At 36.8% G+C, this 19,268-nt stretch overlaps 1 protein-coding gene across 2 annotated transcripts in view; it reads right to left on the reverse strand.

Moving 5' to 3' along the window:
- Positions 1 to 19,268, reverse strand: part of SBF2 (SET binding factor 2) — a 241,686-nt gene that overhangs the window by 108,789 nt on the left and 113,629 nt on the right. For both annotated transcript variants that reach the window (XM_021710296.1, XM_021710295.1), the window contains exon 15: positions 3,976 to 4,044. In XM_021710296.1, coding sequence (XP_021565971.1) covers positions 3,976 to 4,044 — 69 coding nt within the window. The remainder of the gene's footprint in view (positions 1 to 3,975; positions 4,045 to 19,268) is intronic.

Below are 19,268 nucleotides of genomic sequence, written 5' to 3' on the forward strand. Positions count from 1 at the left end.
CTCGACCTGCTGGGCTCCAGCGATCCTTCTGCCTCAGCCTTCCAAGTAGCTGGAACTACCAGGCGCATGCTACCACGCCTGGCTAGTTTTTGGTTTATTGTAGAGATGATGTCTCGCCAAGTTGTCCAGGAGGGTCTTGAACCTGCGGGCCAGGCAATCCACTCACCTCAGCCTCCCAAAGCACGGGATTACAGGCTGAGCAACCGAGCCTGGCTAAGTCTAAGACTTTGAGGTTATAGTCAGCTAAGGTCGTGCCATTGCACTCTAGTCTATAAAAAGAGAAAAGATTAAAAATAATAATAATAAAAAAGAACAACAGGATGATCCTAAAGTACATGGGTCACCAAGAAGAAGGCATTAAATTAAACTGTGGCTCGTGGTGTAAAGGCCCATGACCTTCACTGTGACTCATTGCTATTGTTGGGAAGGAGTGACACAATTCTATCTTGTTTCTATTTTTGCTCTGTTGAATTTTATTTTACTCTATAATTATTTACCTTCTAAAAAGGTAACATTTAAACAAGAACCCCTGTTGTAAATTTTCTTAGTCTATACTCTGGCTCTTAATTTAACAAACATGATCTTTAAATAAAAATGATGTCAATTAACCAGAGTAGCCCAGGGTTATTCATCAACTTTGAAATGCTTCTCCTACTGTCAATAGCTGATTAATGGAAATGAAAGGTCATTAGACAGTATGTTTCTTTTTTTCTTTTTTTGAGTTGGAGTCTCTCTCTGTCACCCATGCTGGAGTGCAGTGGCATGCTCACAGCCACAGCAGCCATGACCTGCTGGGCTCAGGTGATCCTTCCGCCTCAATCTTCCAAGTATTTGAAACTACAAGCACACGTCACCCCACCCGGCTAATTTTTTGATTTATTGTAAAGATGAGGTCTTGCCAAGTTGCCTTCATCTGGTCTCAAACTCATGGGCTCAGGCAATCCTCTCACCTTGGCCTCCCAAAGTGCTGGGATTATAGGCATGAGCCACCGCGTCTGGTCTGAAAGTGCTTCTTGAGGTAAGGAACATGCATTACTCATCTGCAACTTTGAAACAGACATAAGCACAGGGCTTGGCACATCTAATAAATGTTTGATGAGCCGGACTTGGTGGCTCAGCCTGTAATCCTGCGCCTTTGGGAGGCTGAGGTGAGTGGATTGCCTGAGCCCACGGGTTCGAGACCCGCCTGGGCAGGTGAGACCTCATCTCTACAATAAATTAAAACATTAGCCGGGCGTGGTAGCGCGCGCCTGTAGTTCCAGCTGCTTGGAAGGCTGAGACGGAAGGATCGCTGGAGCCCAGCAGGTCGAGGCTGCGGTCGCTGGGAGCAGCCCTGTACTCCAGTCTGGGTGACAGAGTGAGACTCCAACTCAAAAAAAAAAAAAAGAGCTAAAAAAGTATAAATTACGTGTAACCTATTAAAATTGAAGAAATACAAGAAGGAACTGGTAAGTGCTTCTGACCTGGGGGAAAAATTAATTTGTGGTGGTTGTCACATTATAAATTCCTAAGGATCTAAGATAATGTCACAAGTAAAAAATCTTGAATACTTTTACACTAAATGAAACTTCTAAAAGACAAACATAACCTAATGTTTATGAACTATCCTGTTCTTATGAAAATAGTAAGTACATATATACCATCCTTTCATTAAAAATGCATTTATTAAAATAATAGGCATATGTATGATTATAAAAGCATCTCTAAGATGTACTACCTAGTGAAAAGAGCAAGGAGAGAAAATAGAGTGAATGGTTTGATTCCTTTTATTTTTTTTTAAAAGACAATTTTATCTGTATATACTGGCAATAATGCATGACTCTTCCCTGGTCCCCATTTCCATCCTTGCTCCCTAGGAAGGAAACCAACTGTTCAGAGGAAATGGGGGTAGAGGTGGGAAAGGGAGCTTTTACTTTGTATTTTATAACATCTGGATTTTTTAACCATGTATATATACATATTAATTTATTTAAGAAAACTTCCATGTAGCTAGTACCACTGGGGGCCAGTTTGATTTTTTAAAAATTATCTGCAGTATTAGGAAGACTAAGGCTATTAATATAAGCTCCTAGAGGCCATGGCAATATTTTATTAATGTTGCTGCCTATGATATTGCCTGGCGTAGTAACTTTGTATGTTGAGATGCTCAGTAAACTTTTGCTGCATTGGAAAAAAAAGATTAATACATGTTATTTAAAATATCTTAAGAGTAAATTCAAACAAGACAAGCAGCTAAGTCCATTCTCTGAAGCAATACTGATCATGCCCAGAAGTTGACACTGGCTGGACAGTATGAGGATGGTGCTTCTGTAATTTGTGGTCAGGATAATAAAATTTACATCTACTTCCTGAATTGACAAATCCAATATGCACCAGAAATCATTTTCCATAAGATACAGATTTAGAAAATATTCAAGAATCAATGTGATCCACCTTCCTTAACCACTCTGTTATCAATGCAGTGCTTCTTCTTCCAAATCTATCCTTCTTTGCCCTGCTTTGTGATACTGGAACTGGCCCTCATAAACATTTCTCCTTTGCTAACAGGCACAATATCAAGCTCTGTTAGTAAAAGGCACTGAAGGGACACTGCAGTAGGAAGTAGCTTCTCTTCCTGGTTCTGGTGTGCTTTGTCCCTTCTTGCTCCTGCAGCATGCACCTGCTAGTGGTGTGTGGGACACCCAGAGGTACTTACTCTTTATATGCTTTTACCCCAGCTAGTGGCTTCCCAGCAAGTCTTGTCAGTACTGCAGTGGGCAGTTTCCTGCTTGCCAGTTCTGATCTGTGACACCTCTGTGAACTTCTACACCATCCAGGGGCCACAGCAATACCTCTCCAACATGATCTGCTACAGTCTAGATCTGGGGAGGGCCTTTCTTCCAAGTTTGCTCCTTTCTTGGGCACTCTGCCTGAGCCCTACAGGTAGTAGTTGCTCCCTTTATTCTATTCCTGTATTCTTTCAAATTCTCTTTACAGGTAGTTAATACCCTGTAACTGCTTAGTAACCCCTCATAGTAAAATTTCCCTGTTCAAATTACTCGTGTAGTTTCAGACTCCTGATTGGACCTTGACTGGTTCATGCCCCCAAACCAAAACAAACCAATCCAACATACAAAGCCAACCACAAATAGTCATATCAATAAACCCACACCTAAAGCATAAGTCTGTATTACTAGTTTAATAACACAGAGAACAGGGCATGGCACTTAGCCAAACTTGTTAACTTAATGCCTCCTGAAGTTGACCGTTCATGAGGCTGAACAATGAGTCAGTCTGCTACTACAGGTTTACTATTTCTTATTGCACATTTCAGATGGATATATTAAACGCATTGTGTAGACTGTAGTTATCTGACTCTTTACTAGTCCTTCACAGGAAAAGAGAGAATAATGATAATTTGCTGAATTTGTTTGCCATAAGAACTAATCTATTTATGAACAGGCACGAATAGGAGAACTGCAATAAATAATAGCATTTTAAAAATTACTGAACATTTCAGAAAATTCTCAGAAGGGTCATAGAAATTGCCAGTAAAGTTAAACTCTAACTTTTGCATCTATTGATGTCACTCACTCATACATTTGTTCATTCAGTTAAGTATTTACTGAGTAGCACTGGGACATAGCAGCAAAGAGGATAGACAATATCCCAGCCTCATAAAATTGGTTTTCTGTGGCAAAGGAAAAAAACATGCAAATAAATCAATATATAACAATTTCAGATATTATAAAGTTATATAAAGAAAAAGCAGGAATGGAGTGGGTGTGGGTGCTATTTAAGGAGATGATTTTGTGTTCTATATTGTTTCCTACACATAGCATGTAATAAAAGTTACAATAAATATAACTACAGATATGTCTCAGAATTACTCAAGCAATTCTCATACTACAAAGAGCAAAGACTCATGTAATAAATCAAGCTGAATAAACTTATATAAAATTATAACAAGCTTATATATAGATCAATGAAACTTACCCTATAGAAAGCACTGGTTAAAGGGAGTAATGCTGCAGCAATATTATATTCTTCCAAACTTGAACAATCCTGAAATAAAACAAAGACAAATGAGCATTAGACTATTTGCCAGAAATTACATATACGGAAATCAAAATCTGGAATATGTTGCTTACTGTCCTATGGGACATTTATTTACATTTATTCCAAATTGTCACAAAGTATAGCTAGGTAAGTTTGGGGAAATAAAAACTGTCCCTTGAGCATACTCTTTTAGAAATAAGGTAAATTCACATTTGAGAAAGATATCTTCTTACTTATTGGTTAGCAACCATCTTTACTTTTCTGCTTTACAAAGATTGTAAAGTTGTGTAATTTATACAAAAATTGTTTTAGAGGAAGTTTTAGTATTTTTATCTATTACAGTTCATTCAGTTTAAGATACATTCTCTTTCCCCCTTCATTTTCTTTCTTATTGTTACATAAAAAGGGTAACATTATTGACCAGACAGGAAATAGTACTGATGCTAAAAACCACTGGGTAAAATGTTGAAGAACAGGAAAGTATAAAAATCTTAATGGGAGTATAAAATGGTACAGCTGCTGTGAAAAAAAGTATGGCAATTCCTAAAAAAAATACAACTACTATATTCCAGCAATTCTACTTTTGGGTATACACCCAAGGAACTGAAAGCAAGTACTCCAACATGTTTTTGTACACTCATGTTCATAGAAGCATTACTGGCTGGGTGTGGTGGCTCAAGGTTGTAACCCCAGCACTTTGGGGGGTTGAGGTGAAAGGACTGCCTGAGCCTACGGGTTCAAGACCAGCCTGGGCAACATGGTGAGACTTTGTCTCCACAATAAATCAAAAAATTAGCTGGACGTGGTAGCACATGCCTGTAGTTCTGGCTACTTGGAAAGCTGAGGTGGAAGGATAGCCAGAGCCCAGTAGGTCGACACTGGGGTGGCCATGAACATGCTACTGCACTCCAGCCTGGGCAACGGAGTAAGACTCCAACTCAAAAAAAAAAAAAAAAAAAGGAAGCATTACACATAATAGCGAAAAGGTAGAAGCAACCCAAGTGTCTACTGACAGATAAATGAATAAAAAAATTTGATGTGTGAGTATAAAATGGAATATTCCATAAACACAGTGGAATATTATTCAGCCTTGAAAAGAATTCTGACATATGCTACAACATAGATGAACCCTGAAGACATTATGCTAAGTAGATATTTGCATGTAATTATACTAACAGTCCTTTCTCTGCCTGGTAGTGGGTACAATGTGAGCCATAAGGAGGCCAGAACCTGGAGCAGTGCCCAAAGGTACCAAAAGCTGTAACTCACCCTTCTCCCTAAAGGGTTCAGAATAGTGATTAAAACCCTAACCTCAGATAATACAGCTATCTCCATCAAAATGCAAATTCCTCATCCATCAGTTACCTCATATGTTTATATGAATTGATTGCAAACTCACAAAGCTGGGACCTGAGATATCAATTATTCCAGTGCAATTCCTCCACTTTCCAGAATAAAGAAAAAAGGCCATGACACTGCCACTGGAATCCAGATTTATCTACCTACCAGTGTGGTGCTTTTCCCCTGAGACACTGCCTTTTGCACTTGACTGCTTTCTTTCTATTTCTGAGGTAGGGAATATGACTTTTTAAAGTTTACAGCACCAATTATGGAGAGTAAGCATGGGAAGAATAGGCTGAACAGGAGAGCAGTGAGACTTTGAGCTACACAAGTGCACCGGTCCAGGGATAAGCGCTCTAGGAAACATGAAGAGTCAGAAGGCAAAGTGGGAATACACCATAGACAACCTCTGACTAATTTCAAAATACTCCTGGGGGTGGGGAGGGTATAGTGCTATCTTGCAGTAAAAGGAGAATTAGGTGAGAATGGTATCATAGGTGACAACAGAAGAGGAAATTACCAATAGTATTACATGCTTCAGCAGAAATTTAGTAAAATCAAGATTGAGAAAAAGCCAAAAAACTGGTGAGTATAAGAAGCATTGATAACTTTTGACATGATTAGGGTACAGATGAGTAGAGTAAAACAAAAGGCCCTTATCTAATCATTTGATTCTATAAGAAGGGCTCCAAGTACACCAAGAGGGAAAATCCAATGGATGACACAGAAAAAAGAAAGATCACTAGTAGAACACTGTCTTTGAGATATGTCTGGTAGTCAGTATGGTCCCCATTTCTAAGACAGGCTTAGACCCTAAAAACACCTCATTTCCATGAAAAGCAAACATGAAGAATTTATACTAAACAGCAGGATCACTTATGATATCATCAAATACAAAACAAATATGAGGAGAAAAAAGTTTGGTTCTGCAAAGATGACGCAGGCCTTCCTAAAAGTTTTTTTTTTTTTTTTTTTTTAATGGGTGCAGGGAAGAATAGGAGGAGCTCCTTAAACTGTTCGGCAAACACTAGCTGTGTAGGTTATTGATAGCTGTTACTTAAGGGAAATTGGGGAAATGTTGAGTAAACAAATTTAAACAAGTTTTCCCTCCTCCTCCTCCTCCTTTGAGACAGATTCTTACTCTTTTAGCTAGCTCAATGCAGCCTTGAACTCCTGGGCTCAAGTGAACCTCCTACTTCCTGAGTAGCCAGAGCTACAGGTGTGCACCACCATGCCGGGCTAATTTTTAAATTTTTCTATACAGATGGGGTTTCACTAAGTTGCCTAGACTGGTTTCTAACTCCTGGGCTCAAGCAATTCTCCTACCTCAGCCTCCCAAAGTGCTGAAATTACAGGTGTGAGCCACTGTGCCTAATCTTTCTCCTTTAAAACAACAACTACTACTGCTACTATAGGACTTTTCTAAAAAAAAAAATAAAATGAGTTGTTGGAGTCTCACTCCATCGCCCAGGCTGGGGTGCAGTGGCACACTCATGGTCACCCTAGCGTTGACCCACTGGGCTCCCACGATCTGTCTGTCTCAACCTTCCAAAGAGCTGAAACTACCACGCCTGGCTAATTTTCTATTTATTGTAGAGATGAGGTCTTGCCAAGTGCCTGGGCTGGTCTCAAACCTGCCGGCTCAGGCAATCCACTCACCTCCGCCTCCCAAAGTGCTGGAATTACAGGCTGAGCCACCAAGCCCAGCCTTTTCTAAAAATTTTTAACTGTGACTCTAGGAGGGGAATCTAATAGGTAGCATTTCTAAACCCAATTTCACAAAGAGTATTTTTATATTATTATTTTATTATTTTTTTTATGTGTAGACATGTTTTTATTTCTCTTGAGTAAATACCTAGGAGTGGAATTATGGGATTGTATGGGAAGTGTACACTAACTTTACAAGAAACTGGCCAATTTTTTCCAAAGTGTTCAAACCATTTTGAATTCCTGCCAGTAATGAGTAAGAGTTCAGTTGCTCCATATCCTCACCAATACTAACAGTGTTTTTTTGGTTTTTTTTTTAATTGGAGTCTCACTCTGTCGCCCAGACTGCCACCGCAGCCTCGACCTGCTAGGCTCTGGCGATCCTTCCACCTCAGCCTTCCAAGTAACTGGAACTACAGGTGAGCGCTACCATGCCCGGCTAATTTTTTGATTTATCATAGAGATGAGGTCTCGCCAAGTTGCCCAGGCGGGTCTCGAACCCGTGGGCTCAGGCAATCCACTCACCTCAGCCTCCCAAAGGTGCAGGATTACAGGCTGAGCCACCGAGCCCGGCTCTAACAGTGTTTTTAAAGCAAGAAGTTTTAGAATACATTTTGGAAAATGATGACTTAAGATCAAAACTCTTCTGAGAGAATTCAAAGCAAAAGATCATTTTAAAATTTAGTTACAGAGAAGCCCAAACCTCATTATTATGCAATATATTCATGTAGCAAACTTGCACATGCACTCCCTGAATCCATTAAAAAAATTTACTTACGGACTTTTATTCCTAGACTTATGGTTGTTTTTGTATTTTGATAGCACTTTTGCTGAAAATAATTAAAAATGACAGATAAAATATTTTTAAGTTATTTAATGCAAAGAAATGAACTGGTAAGAAAGCAAGGAATATTCAGACCAAAATATAAGAAACTTGAAAAGATAAGTAGAGCACTGAAGCTAAATTTTACCTAAGGAACAGCTAATGAGCAAATCTGAGTATTAGTTGTGAACTTGGGGGACTTGAGACAGGATGCAAGCCCAGCACTTGGTACAGATAGGAATAAAACTAGGACTCCTAGGGCCACCTAGGCCACCTAATGGGAAGTCTGAGCCAACAAGATAATTGATTTAAAAAAACCAGTAAGCATGGCTAAATCTAAATTTACACTGTATAAAACAACAACAATATTGTCTCAGTGGCAAAGAAAATTAAGATACAACTAAATATACAATCATGGTAGCTGACTTTGTAAGAGAGTGCACTGGAGTTGGATTTTGACAAATTAAGTAAGCATTTAAAAATTTCTGTATAATCATCAAATATTAGAAACACAGTAGGTTATAACTTCCAAACTAGTACAGGAAAAAATGGAATAATGGGGAAAAAACAACAACCCTCAACCCAAGGAAAAACAAAAAAAGAAGAGGAAAAGAAACTCGGAAAAGAGAAATAAACAGAAATGAATAAAATAAGATGCTAAGAATAAACACAAATATAATAGCACAAATCCAGCAAATGTTCTAGATAAGACAAAGATTGTCATTGAATAAAAAATCCAAATCCAAATCCAAATGTTTGTTGTTTAAAAACAATGTATCTGTAACTTAAGATTACAAAAAATTTAAAGGATAAAAAAATATGTACTAGGCAAATGCCAAAAGAAGTTGGGGTAGCCATATTAACAATCAGACAAAAAAATTTTTAAGGCTTTCTAGAGATAAAAAGAAGCAATACATAATGAAACAGTTTTATCTACCAGAAGGACATAACAATTTAAAATTTGTATGCACCTAATAACAGTCTCAAAATACACAAAGCAAAAATTGACAGATATAAAAATAGATAAACTCACAATTATACTAAAATAGTATATGTCTCAGTAATTGATAAGTCAAACAGGTAGAAAAATCAGTCATACTATTAAAGATTTAAAGAAGGACTTCAAATGTTAGAGCTAGTGGATATATACAGAATACTATATACAAAAAACTGGTTGATCTAAGGGACACTGTAACCCAGACTGTTCTGGATTTTTAAAAGGTCATTATATAAGTATCAGTAAATTTCAAAATGCTTTGAATCATATAGATACAGTTGTCAGATCACAATGCAATTAAGTTAGAAATCATTAATGCATGTAAAGTACTTAAAATTGTGCCTGGTACATAGTAAGTATTCAATAAATGTTACTGTTATTATCAGTGAGGCAAGGAAATGCTTAGCATATCACACTACATTGTAATTACCTATCTACTTATCTATCTCCTTATTAAACTATAAACAATTTAACAGCATTTTTATAGCAGTGAATAGAAGTATTAATACTTTTGACAAGCTGTTGAATGAATTATGCCTTTTCGAATGTCACAAAGCTGAAAGATCAGTAGAAAGAAATGATCTTGCTAAGTCTTAGATGTCCAGAATGAGTGTTGTAAATAATTAGAAGGATACTCCTTTGAATAACAATTTTCATTCATTCCACAAATATGGTGAGTACCTATTACGTGCTAGGCATGCTGTAGCTAATGGATTCAGAAAATCCTTTATCCCAGGAAAGGAGACATGACAAATAAGACTATATTTTAAAGGGCTGAGAAAAATTCATGGCTTCATGGGACACATCCCTAAATCTGAGGGACAACCATGTTCTTTCATGATGTCTCCATAGGGAACTTTGTTGGAATCTAGTTACTGGCTGGATAGATATTAAATTAGATTACGAGATTTTTGGTTTTAAATTCAAGAATTTGAGTTTTAGATATAAAAAGGGTGACTATTAAAATTGAGTAACATCTCTCCCTCAGTCACACCTCTAGAAATGAGTGTGTGCGAGAGGAAAGGGAGAAAATAACTATGAGTAAATGAGAATTTCCTTCCAAGAGAATAATAAAATCAACTGAAAGATACCTTTGAAGGCAATCATTACCCTTGAGTCATGTCTAGGTTTTTATTTTAAAATATGGTTAAGCCGTGCAGAAAAACACCATACTTTCTCCCTACTTGAGATCACTGTACAGTCTCTATCATCTCCACAGATTTAATAAAATAATCCCAGAACACAGCAAAAAGTGTGAATCATCTTTTTATTCCTGACTTATTTCTCACCCCCTTAGGACACTGCTATGCACAAGAATGTCATCTGTGTCCTAGCACATCTGAATTTCTTTAACAGAAATGCCTTGCATGTTTCTGAAGACTGTCACGAGGCCCAAGGCAATAAAGTTCAACAGACTTGAGCTGTAATCTTCTCCCAAGGAAATGGCTGGGATGCCAAGATGCCTTTTGACTTTGATTTCACAGCAGGGCTTCATTTGTAATGATGCTGTCCAAACTTTAAATGACAACAGCTGTGATATGAAGCCCTACACACTCATTTATAAAAATTTCCCACAAATTAAAAAAATTAAACAACGGGGAATTTCAATCCATGACCAATTAGCAGGGAACAGGCAATCATAAAACATTTAGACTAGAAGGCACTATTTATTATCTTAAAAATGTTTACACATTGTAGTGCATGTCTCAAACCTGTGCGCCAGTCAAATGCTGATTGCAAAATATAAATATAAAATTCTTTGTAAATCACATTAGAGAATGTCTAACATTAGAGACATTCTAAGTTAATTAGGTTGAAAGATGGAAAAATTTTAAAACAATAAGTCTTCAACTATTGACACAGCAATAGCATTCCAGAATAGTGCAGTTATCTGCTGGGGAATCATTCCATAAACACACATCCTGAAGTCCCCTGTGCTTTGGCCACATAATAGCATTGTAGTTACAAACATACCAGGCAATTTATAAACTTGCAAAGACTTGAATACTTATACATGTTCTACTCTGAACTTTGCTATGTAATTTACCTTTAATTTTCCTGCTTTATGATTGAAGAGTGAGTCCTGCAATCTTAATTTCCCATTATCCTCATTTACCTCATACTTTTAACCTACATTCCTTTGAATGGTTGTGGCCAGCATTTCTGTTTGATAAAACTTTGGAAACTCCCAAAAAAATGCTCTAGTTAGACATTTTAAAAATTGGATTGAAAGGTACAATGTGCTACAGAACTAACTTTAGCATTTAAATTAACTTAGAAAAAAATTTTTTTGATTGGCGAAAAGACTAAAAATATTTGCATCTTCTACATAAGGACAAAAATTAAAAGCACAAATACCTTTGCATATCATATTACTCTTCTGTTAAAAAATCTCAGCTATGCTCTGACCATTATAAGATAATAACCAGATTCTTCTGCCAGGATTCAAATGCCTCCATGCTATGGACCCAGCTCCACACTCACCCAACCCTGCTACAAGCTGCAGCTCTAGTCAGCCTGCTTTATTTATCATCTCTTATTCCACAGTATACTTATTCCTACCATATCTACCATAGCTAAAGAAGTCCATCCATGCCTTGTTTTGTCATTTACATGCTTTTTCCTTTGTACCTTCATATGCTTGCCCCCATATTTCCCTACTCTTTCATAGTACAATGCTAAGCACAAAATAGGCAAAAGGATTTTTTTTTTTTTTTTTTTGAGTTGGAGTCTCACTCTGTCACCCAGACTGGAGTGCAGTGGCCGCTCCTGGCCACTGCAGCCTCAACCTGCCGGGCCCTGGCAATCGTTCCGCCTCAGTCTTTCAGTAGCTGGAACTACAGGCGTGCACTACCACGCTCGGCTAATTTTTTGATTTATTGTAGAGATGAGGTCTCATCAAGTTGCCCAGGCGGGTCTCGAACCCACGGGCTCAGGCAACCCACTCACCTCAGCATCCCAAAGTGCGGGATTACAGGCTGAGACACCGAGCCCAGCTCAAAAGGATTTTTTTATTATGGTTTCAGCCTCAGGCTATATTTTTGATGCTAAATAAACTTATAAAACTATAGAGGAGATGTATCACAATTTTGAACTCTATAGCTATTTATATGTACTATGTCTCCCATTGAGATAGTAGGTGAATGCTAGACTTAACAAATATCAAGTTTTGTTTTAAGTTCTTTAAGTGAATGGACCAAGTCTGTTTCAACTTTATACTTGTATGCCTGGAAACTACAACACTGCACCTGGCATACAGTGATAATAGTTAACATTTAGTAAGTATTTACTAAGTATCACAAACACTCAAAGTATGATTTACAGTAATTATTTTATTTAATCTTCACAGTATCTCTACGAGTAGATACTGTAATAATGCCCCTTTGTTGATGAAGAAATTGAGCCTCCTGGAGGTTAAATTATTTGCCTGAAATTACATGGGCACAAATGGCAGAACCAGAATTTGAACCCAGGTAGTCTCTTCTCCAGTATTTGTGTTTTAAAACTCTATGCCCTTTTGCCTTTCAAATGCAATAAGGTCTTGAACTGAATATAAAAATGATGCCTGTGGAAACACAATTCAGGCAAAAGTAAAAACTTCCAGTAAATGACAAATAATAGCCTCAAGAGTTTGAAACTATGCTACACTTATGAAAAAGCAATTAAAAATGAAAGTGTAATTGTTACAATTAAAATGCAAAGGAAGGGCTTAAAGATAATTTTTTCTCATGGCATTCTTTTATTTATCTCTATATTCAGGAATTTTTTAAAATTAAGAAATATAGAGGACAAATTTAAAGCTTCTAAAATATGCCTAGCAGGAAGAAAAGTTGTCTTCAGATGCAGGGAGAGCCCAGTGAGTATTATATAGGACAAATTTAAAAAGACTCATACTGAAACATAACATAGTGCCATTTCATTACATCAATGATAAAAGATTCAAAAAGTCACTAGAAAAAAAAAGAGCAAGTTATCTACAAAGAAACAAGAACTAGGCTAAAAAAAAAAGCTAAAAAATGCTGGATGACAGAAAATCATGGAAAGCAATGTTTCCAGAGCTATAAGAAAAAATACTTAAAATTTTATTTTACTTTTTAATTTAACAATATATAGTAAAGTGAATTTGTTTTCTGGCTGTGTAGTTCAATAGAGTTTAGGACATATAAAGATGCATGTAACCACCATCAGAATCAGAATATAACAGTTTTGTCACCCCCCTACTGCATTTCTTACTGCTATCTCTTTACAGTCATGCTTTCCCTACCCTTGGTCCCTGGTGACTATTGGTATCTTCTCTCACACGATGATTTTGTCTTTTTTTTAGAATGTTACGCAAATAGAATTGTATAATTTATAACCTTTGGAGAGTGGCTTCTTTCACTCAGCAGGACAATGTCTTGAGATTCACCTACATTGCAGTAAACAATATTTCATTTTTATTGCTGAGTAGTATTCTACTATAGGCATGTATCAGTTTTTTCTAATCCAGTCACCTTGAAGGACATACTGGTTGTTTCCAGGTTTTGGTAACTATGAATAGAGCTGCTATTAACACTCATTACAGGTTGTTATGTTAACATGCATTTTCATTTTTCATATGGTAAATTGTATGTTTGACTTTACAAGAAACTGTCAAACTGCTTTTCAGATAGGCTGGAGCATGTTATTTGAAAGTTCTAGTACTTCTGCATCATTGCCAGCACTTGGTATCTTCAGTGTTCTTAATTTTGGTCATTCTAGTAGGTGTGTAGTGGTATCTCTTCAAAGTTTAATTTGCATTAAATAATGACCAAGGATATGGAACATATTTTTATGTGCTTATTTACCATCTATGTATACTCTATGATGAAAAAACTATCTTCAAGCCTTTTCCTCTATTGAGAAAATAAAGTGGCAAGTTTTATTACTGAGTTGTAAGCTTGCTTCCTCGCACCCCTTCCTCCCTCTCTTTCTGAGGCAGGGTCTCACTCTGCTGCTCAGGCTGGAGTGCAGTAGTGCGATCACAGCCCACTGCAGCCTGGCACTCCTCGGCTCAAGTGCTCTTTCTGACTCAGCCTTCTGAGTAGCTGGGACTACAAGCATGTACCACCATGCCCAACTAATTTTAAAATATTTGCAGAGATGGATTCTTATGCAGTTGCCCGGACTGGTCTTGAACTCCTGGGCTCAAGCCATCCTCCTGCCTTGGTCTCCTAAAGTGCTGGGATTACAGGTGAGGTCATTGTGTCCAGTCAGAATTCTTTATATATTTTAAAATATAAGTCCTTTATCAGATAAGTTTCATCACTATTTTCTCTAGTGCACGGTTTGCATTTTAATTTTCAACAGTATCTTTTGTAGAGCAAAAGTTTTACATTCTGAGGAAGCACAATTTATCTTTTAAAATTTTTTTTATGGTTTGTGCTTTTTGTGCCTAAGAAATCTCTTCCTTACCCCAATGCCACAAATATTTTCATCTATGTTTTCTTCTAAAGTTTTATAACATAAGCTTTTACATTTAGGTCTATAATTTTTAAAAATTTTATTTTGAGTTAGGGTCTCTCACTCTGTTGCCCATGCTGGAGTGCAGTGGTATGATCATGGTTCACCATAACCGCAATCTCCTGGGCTCAAGTGGTCCTCCTTCCTCAGCCACCTTGAGTAGCTGGAACTACTGCTGTGTGTCACCATGTCCAGCTAATTTTTTGATTTTTTTGAGATGAGATCTCACTACGTTGCTGAGATTGGTCTCCAACTCCTGGGGTCAAGTGATCCTCTGCCTCAGCCTCCCAAAGTGCTGGGATTACAGGTGTGAACCACCACACCTATTCCACTGTTTGATTTTTATAAATGTTATGAGCTAAGGATTGAATTTCATTTTTTCCCATGTAAATATCCTGCTGTTCCTGTACCACCTGTTGAAAAGACTATCCCTTCCCCTTTAATTACCATACCTTTGTCAAAAATCAATTATCTATATACAGAGGATACCAAAAATATATATTCATTTTAGGAAGGGAAAACACTGTATTAGAATTGCAGATGAATATAAGTCATGTTTGACTTCTGCAATTACAAAAGGTGCTCAAAGTGGTTACCATCAGCATCCAGACACTTCTGATTACACAGAACTAAAAGTAATATATAGATAACATCCCTTAAAATGTATATACATGTTTTTGGTACCCCCAGTATATGTAGGTCTATTTCTGGCCGCCCTATTCAGCTCTATGGATGTATTTAGCTATTCTTATAATAAAACCACACAGCTTTGATTACTGTAGCTTTAATGCACATTTTAAAACCAGTCTTTCATTTTTATTTTTCATAACTGTTTTATCTATACTAGGTCCTTTGCATTTCCATATACATTTTAGAATCAGTTTGTCAATTCCTACAAAAAGCCTGCTGGCATTTTGATCAGAATTGCACTGAATATAAATCAATTTGAGGATAACCGACATCTTAACAACTTTGAGTTTTCTAACCTATGAACATGGTATAGTATATATTTTTGTTTATTCCAGTCTCTCTAATTTGTCTCAGCAATGTTTTGTAGTATTCATTGTATAGCTCTTGCATGTAAATCTATCTCTAACCATTTAACATTTATTGGTGCCACTGTAAATGATATTTCTAAAACTTGTAATTCTTACTACTATATAGAAATACAATTGGTTTTTAAATTTTGGTCTAGTAGTATTTTTGCATATGTGTGGATTTCTGAGGACGTTTTACATATATATTTACATATATAAAGACTGTTCTTCTTTTTCAATCTTTAGCTATTTTATTCCCTTGTGTTGCCTTATTTCACTAGCTACAAATTGCATTACAATGTTGGATAGAAATGGTGAGAACTGACATCCTTACTTTTCTGCTGAAACTTATAGAGAAAGTATTAGGTCTTCTTCCATTAGGTGTGATATTAGCTATAGGTTTTTTGTATATTTATCAAATTGAGAAAGTTCCCTTCTAATTCTACTGTGAAGAACATTTAAAAAACCATGAATGGAGCCGGGCTCGGTGGCTCAGCCTGCAATCCCGCGCTTTGGGAGGCTGAGGTGAGTGGATTGCCTGAGCCTGCAGGTTCGAGACTTACCTGGGCAACTTGGCGAGATCTCATCTCTACAATAAATCAAAAAAATCAGCCGGGCATGGTAGCGCATGCCTGTAATTTCGGCTACTCGGAAGGCTGAGGTGGAAGGATCACCGGAGCCCAGCAAGTCAAGGCTGCAGTGGCCGGGAGCGGCCACTGCACTCCAGTCTGGGCGACAGAGTGAGATTCCAACTCAAAAAATAAATAAATAAATAAAAATAAAAATCATGAATAGTATATAAATTTGTCATATATTTTTTCTACATCTATTGAGATGACCACATAAAGCAAACTTGCAATTCTGAGTTAAATCCCACTGGGTTATGATGAGTCATCTTTTTCTCAAATGTTTGAATGTTTGGTATAACTCATCAGCATTGTATTCATTCCAAATGGCATTTCTTCATGATTTCCAGTCAGACTGCACTTTACTTTGCGTGTATGTGTGTGTGTGTGTGTACATATATATGTATACACACACACACACACACACACACACACACACACACAAAGAGACATAGAGATGTATAAAATTCACTCACCGACTCCCCCAGAGCAACTTTCAGTACTGCAAGTTCTGTTCATGTCCTATTTAGGCATACCATTTTAAATCTTTTATACTGTATTTTCATTGTATCTTTTCTATATTTAGATAAATAAATACTTATCATTGTGTTACAACTGCCTACAGTATATATACAATTATATATACTGTATATCTTCCTTAATAAGTCAAAAGTCCCTTTGAGATCAACAATTGTATCATACATGATATTGTTCCATTAATATTACTAAACAAAAAGAAAGATTACTCTAAACATGAAAAGAAAGCTATTTCACAAAGCACAGTTAAAAGAGAAGTCAAAGTATTTGTCTAATGGTTCCTTTTTATGAAATCCCTTCTCAAATGTGCAATATTTCTATGCTAAGGAATTCACTTTAACCTTACCACTTATTTTAGAGTGTTCCTGCTTTCTGCTCTGTTGGTTTTATATTTCCCTTCACCCTTTTCCTTTTGACCTTTGAAGGAAAGTAGTAAAATCTGACTCACAATATAAGATATCTTGAGGCTTCTGTGCTAAAAACATTCAAATCTTACTGACAGTTTAAGTTGTAAATACCTGTACTCTGTGTTTTCTTTCAGAAGTTATCCTACTAACAGGTATATCTCAGAATCTTTGTTAACTATTGGCATAACACCTAGGCCTAGGACTTCCCCCCAAATATTACTGCTATTCCTGGAAGAAGTGGCATGGCAAATCAAAGAAGAAATGATATACCATTATAATAAATGATGCTGAGGCTACTGGGCACACATAAGGAAAAAAATAAAATTGGACTCCTATCTCAAACTACATACGAAAGTCACTTTCTGGAGGATTAAAGATAAAAAACAATATAAAAGAATGTGTTCATGGCTTCAGGTTAGTGGACTATTTCTTAAGATACAAAAAAAACCACAGCCATAAAGAAAAAGACCAATACATTTAACTGTAGTCATGTGCCACACAATGATGTTTTTGGTCACTGATGGACTACACATATGATGGTGGTCACAAAAGATGACAATGGAGCTGAAAAATTCTTATTGCTTAGTGATGTCGTAGCCATTGTAAAGTTACAGCACAAGACATAACTTACATATTTGTGGTGAGGCTGGTGTAAACAAACCTATTGTGCTGCCAGCCTCATAAAAGCACAACAATACAACTATGTACAGTATATAATACTTAATAATGGTAATAAACAACTATGTCACTTGCTTATGTATTTACTATACTACTCTTTTATCATTATATTTTAGAATGTACACCTACTAATTAAAGAAAAAGTTAATGGTCAAACAGCCTCAGGCAGGTCCTTGAGGAGGCATTCCAGAAGAAAGCACTGGTATCAATGCTTTCAATGATAGCTCCATGCATGATATTGCCCCTGAAGACCTTCTAGAGGGACAAGATGTGAAGATGAAAACCGGTAATACTAATGATCCTGGCCCTGTGTAGGCCTAGGCTAATTTGCAGGTCTGTGCCTTCGCTTTAAATAACAAAGTTTAAAAATTAAAAAAAAAAATTTAAAAATAGAAAAATATCTTATAGAGATATAAAGAAGCGAAATATTTTTGTACAGCTATACTATATGATGAGTTTTAAACTGCTATCATAAGAGTCAAAAAGTTAAAAACATTTCAAAAGGTTCATAAAGTAAAAAAGTTACAGGAAGTTAAGGTTAATTATTTTTTATTTTTATTTTTTTTTGAGTTGGCATCTCACTCTGGTCACCCAGACTGGAGTGCAGTGGCTGCTCCCGGCCACCGCAGCCTCGACCCACTGGGCTTCGGCGATCCTTCCGCCTCAGCCTTCCAAGTAGCTGGAACTACAGGCGCGCGCTACCACGCCTGGCTAATTTTTGATTTATTGTAGAGATGAGGTCTCGCCAAGTTGCCCAGGCAGGTCTTGAACCCGCGGGCTCAGGCAATCCACTCACCTCAGCCTCCCAAGGCACGAGATTACAAGCTAAGCTACCGAGCCCGGCTTAATTATTTTTGAAAAAGAAATTTTAAAAAATAAATTTAGTGTAGCCCAAGTGTGTAGTATTTACAAAGGATCCTAAGCCTTCTCATTCACTGACTCCCCCAGAGCAACTTATAGTATCACAAGCTCTATTTTTGGAAAATGCCCTATTCAGGTATACCGTTTTAAATCTTTTATGTATTTTTACTGTAAGTTTCCTATGTTTAGATAAATACTTACCATTGTATTACAACTGCCTACAGTATTCAGTATAGTAACATGCTATATAGGTTAGTAGCCTGGGAGCAACAGGCCATACCACATAGCCTAGGTGTGGAGTAGGTTGTACCATCTAGGTTTGTGTAAGTACTCTCTTTGAGTTCACACAACAGCGAATCACCTAATGACGCATTTTTCAGAAAGTATTCATGTTATTAATCAATGAATGACATTATATTAAAATTCAAAAATTTCATTTATAAAAAGTCACCATAGAGAGTTAAAAGACAAGTCAGAGCATGAAAGAAGACATTTGCAAAATATATAACTGATGAAGGACAAATATCCAGCATATATAAAGAACTGCTATAAAACATTGAGAACAGAAGAGATAACTCAGAAAAAGTTGGGTAAAAATGTAAACAGGTACTTCAAAGAAGAGAAAACCAGAATGGCCAACAAACAAAAAGTTTGGTACTAAAAACAATTTTTTTGAGTCAGGGTCTCACTCTGTTAATCAGGCTAGAATTAAAAACAAATTATAATCATAAAGAG

The sequence above is a fragment of the Carlito syrichta genome, unplaced genomic scaffold, assembly GCF_000164805.1.
Source record: "Carlito syrichta isolate Samal-C Ts95f unplaced genomic scaffold, Tarsius_syrichta-2.0.1 Scaffold288381, whole genome shotgun sequence".
NCBI classification, from domain to species: Eukaryota; Metazoa; Chordata; class Mammalia; order Primates; family Tarsiidae; genus Carlito; species Carlito syrichta.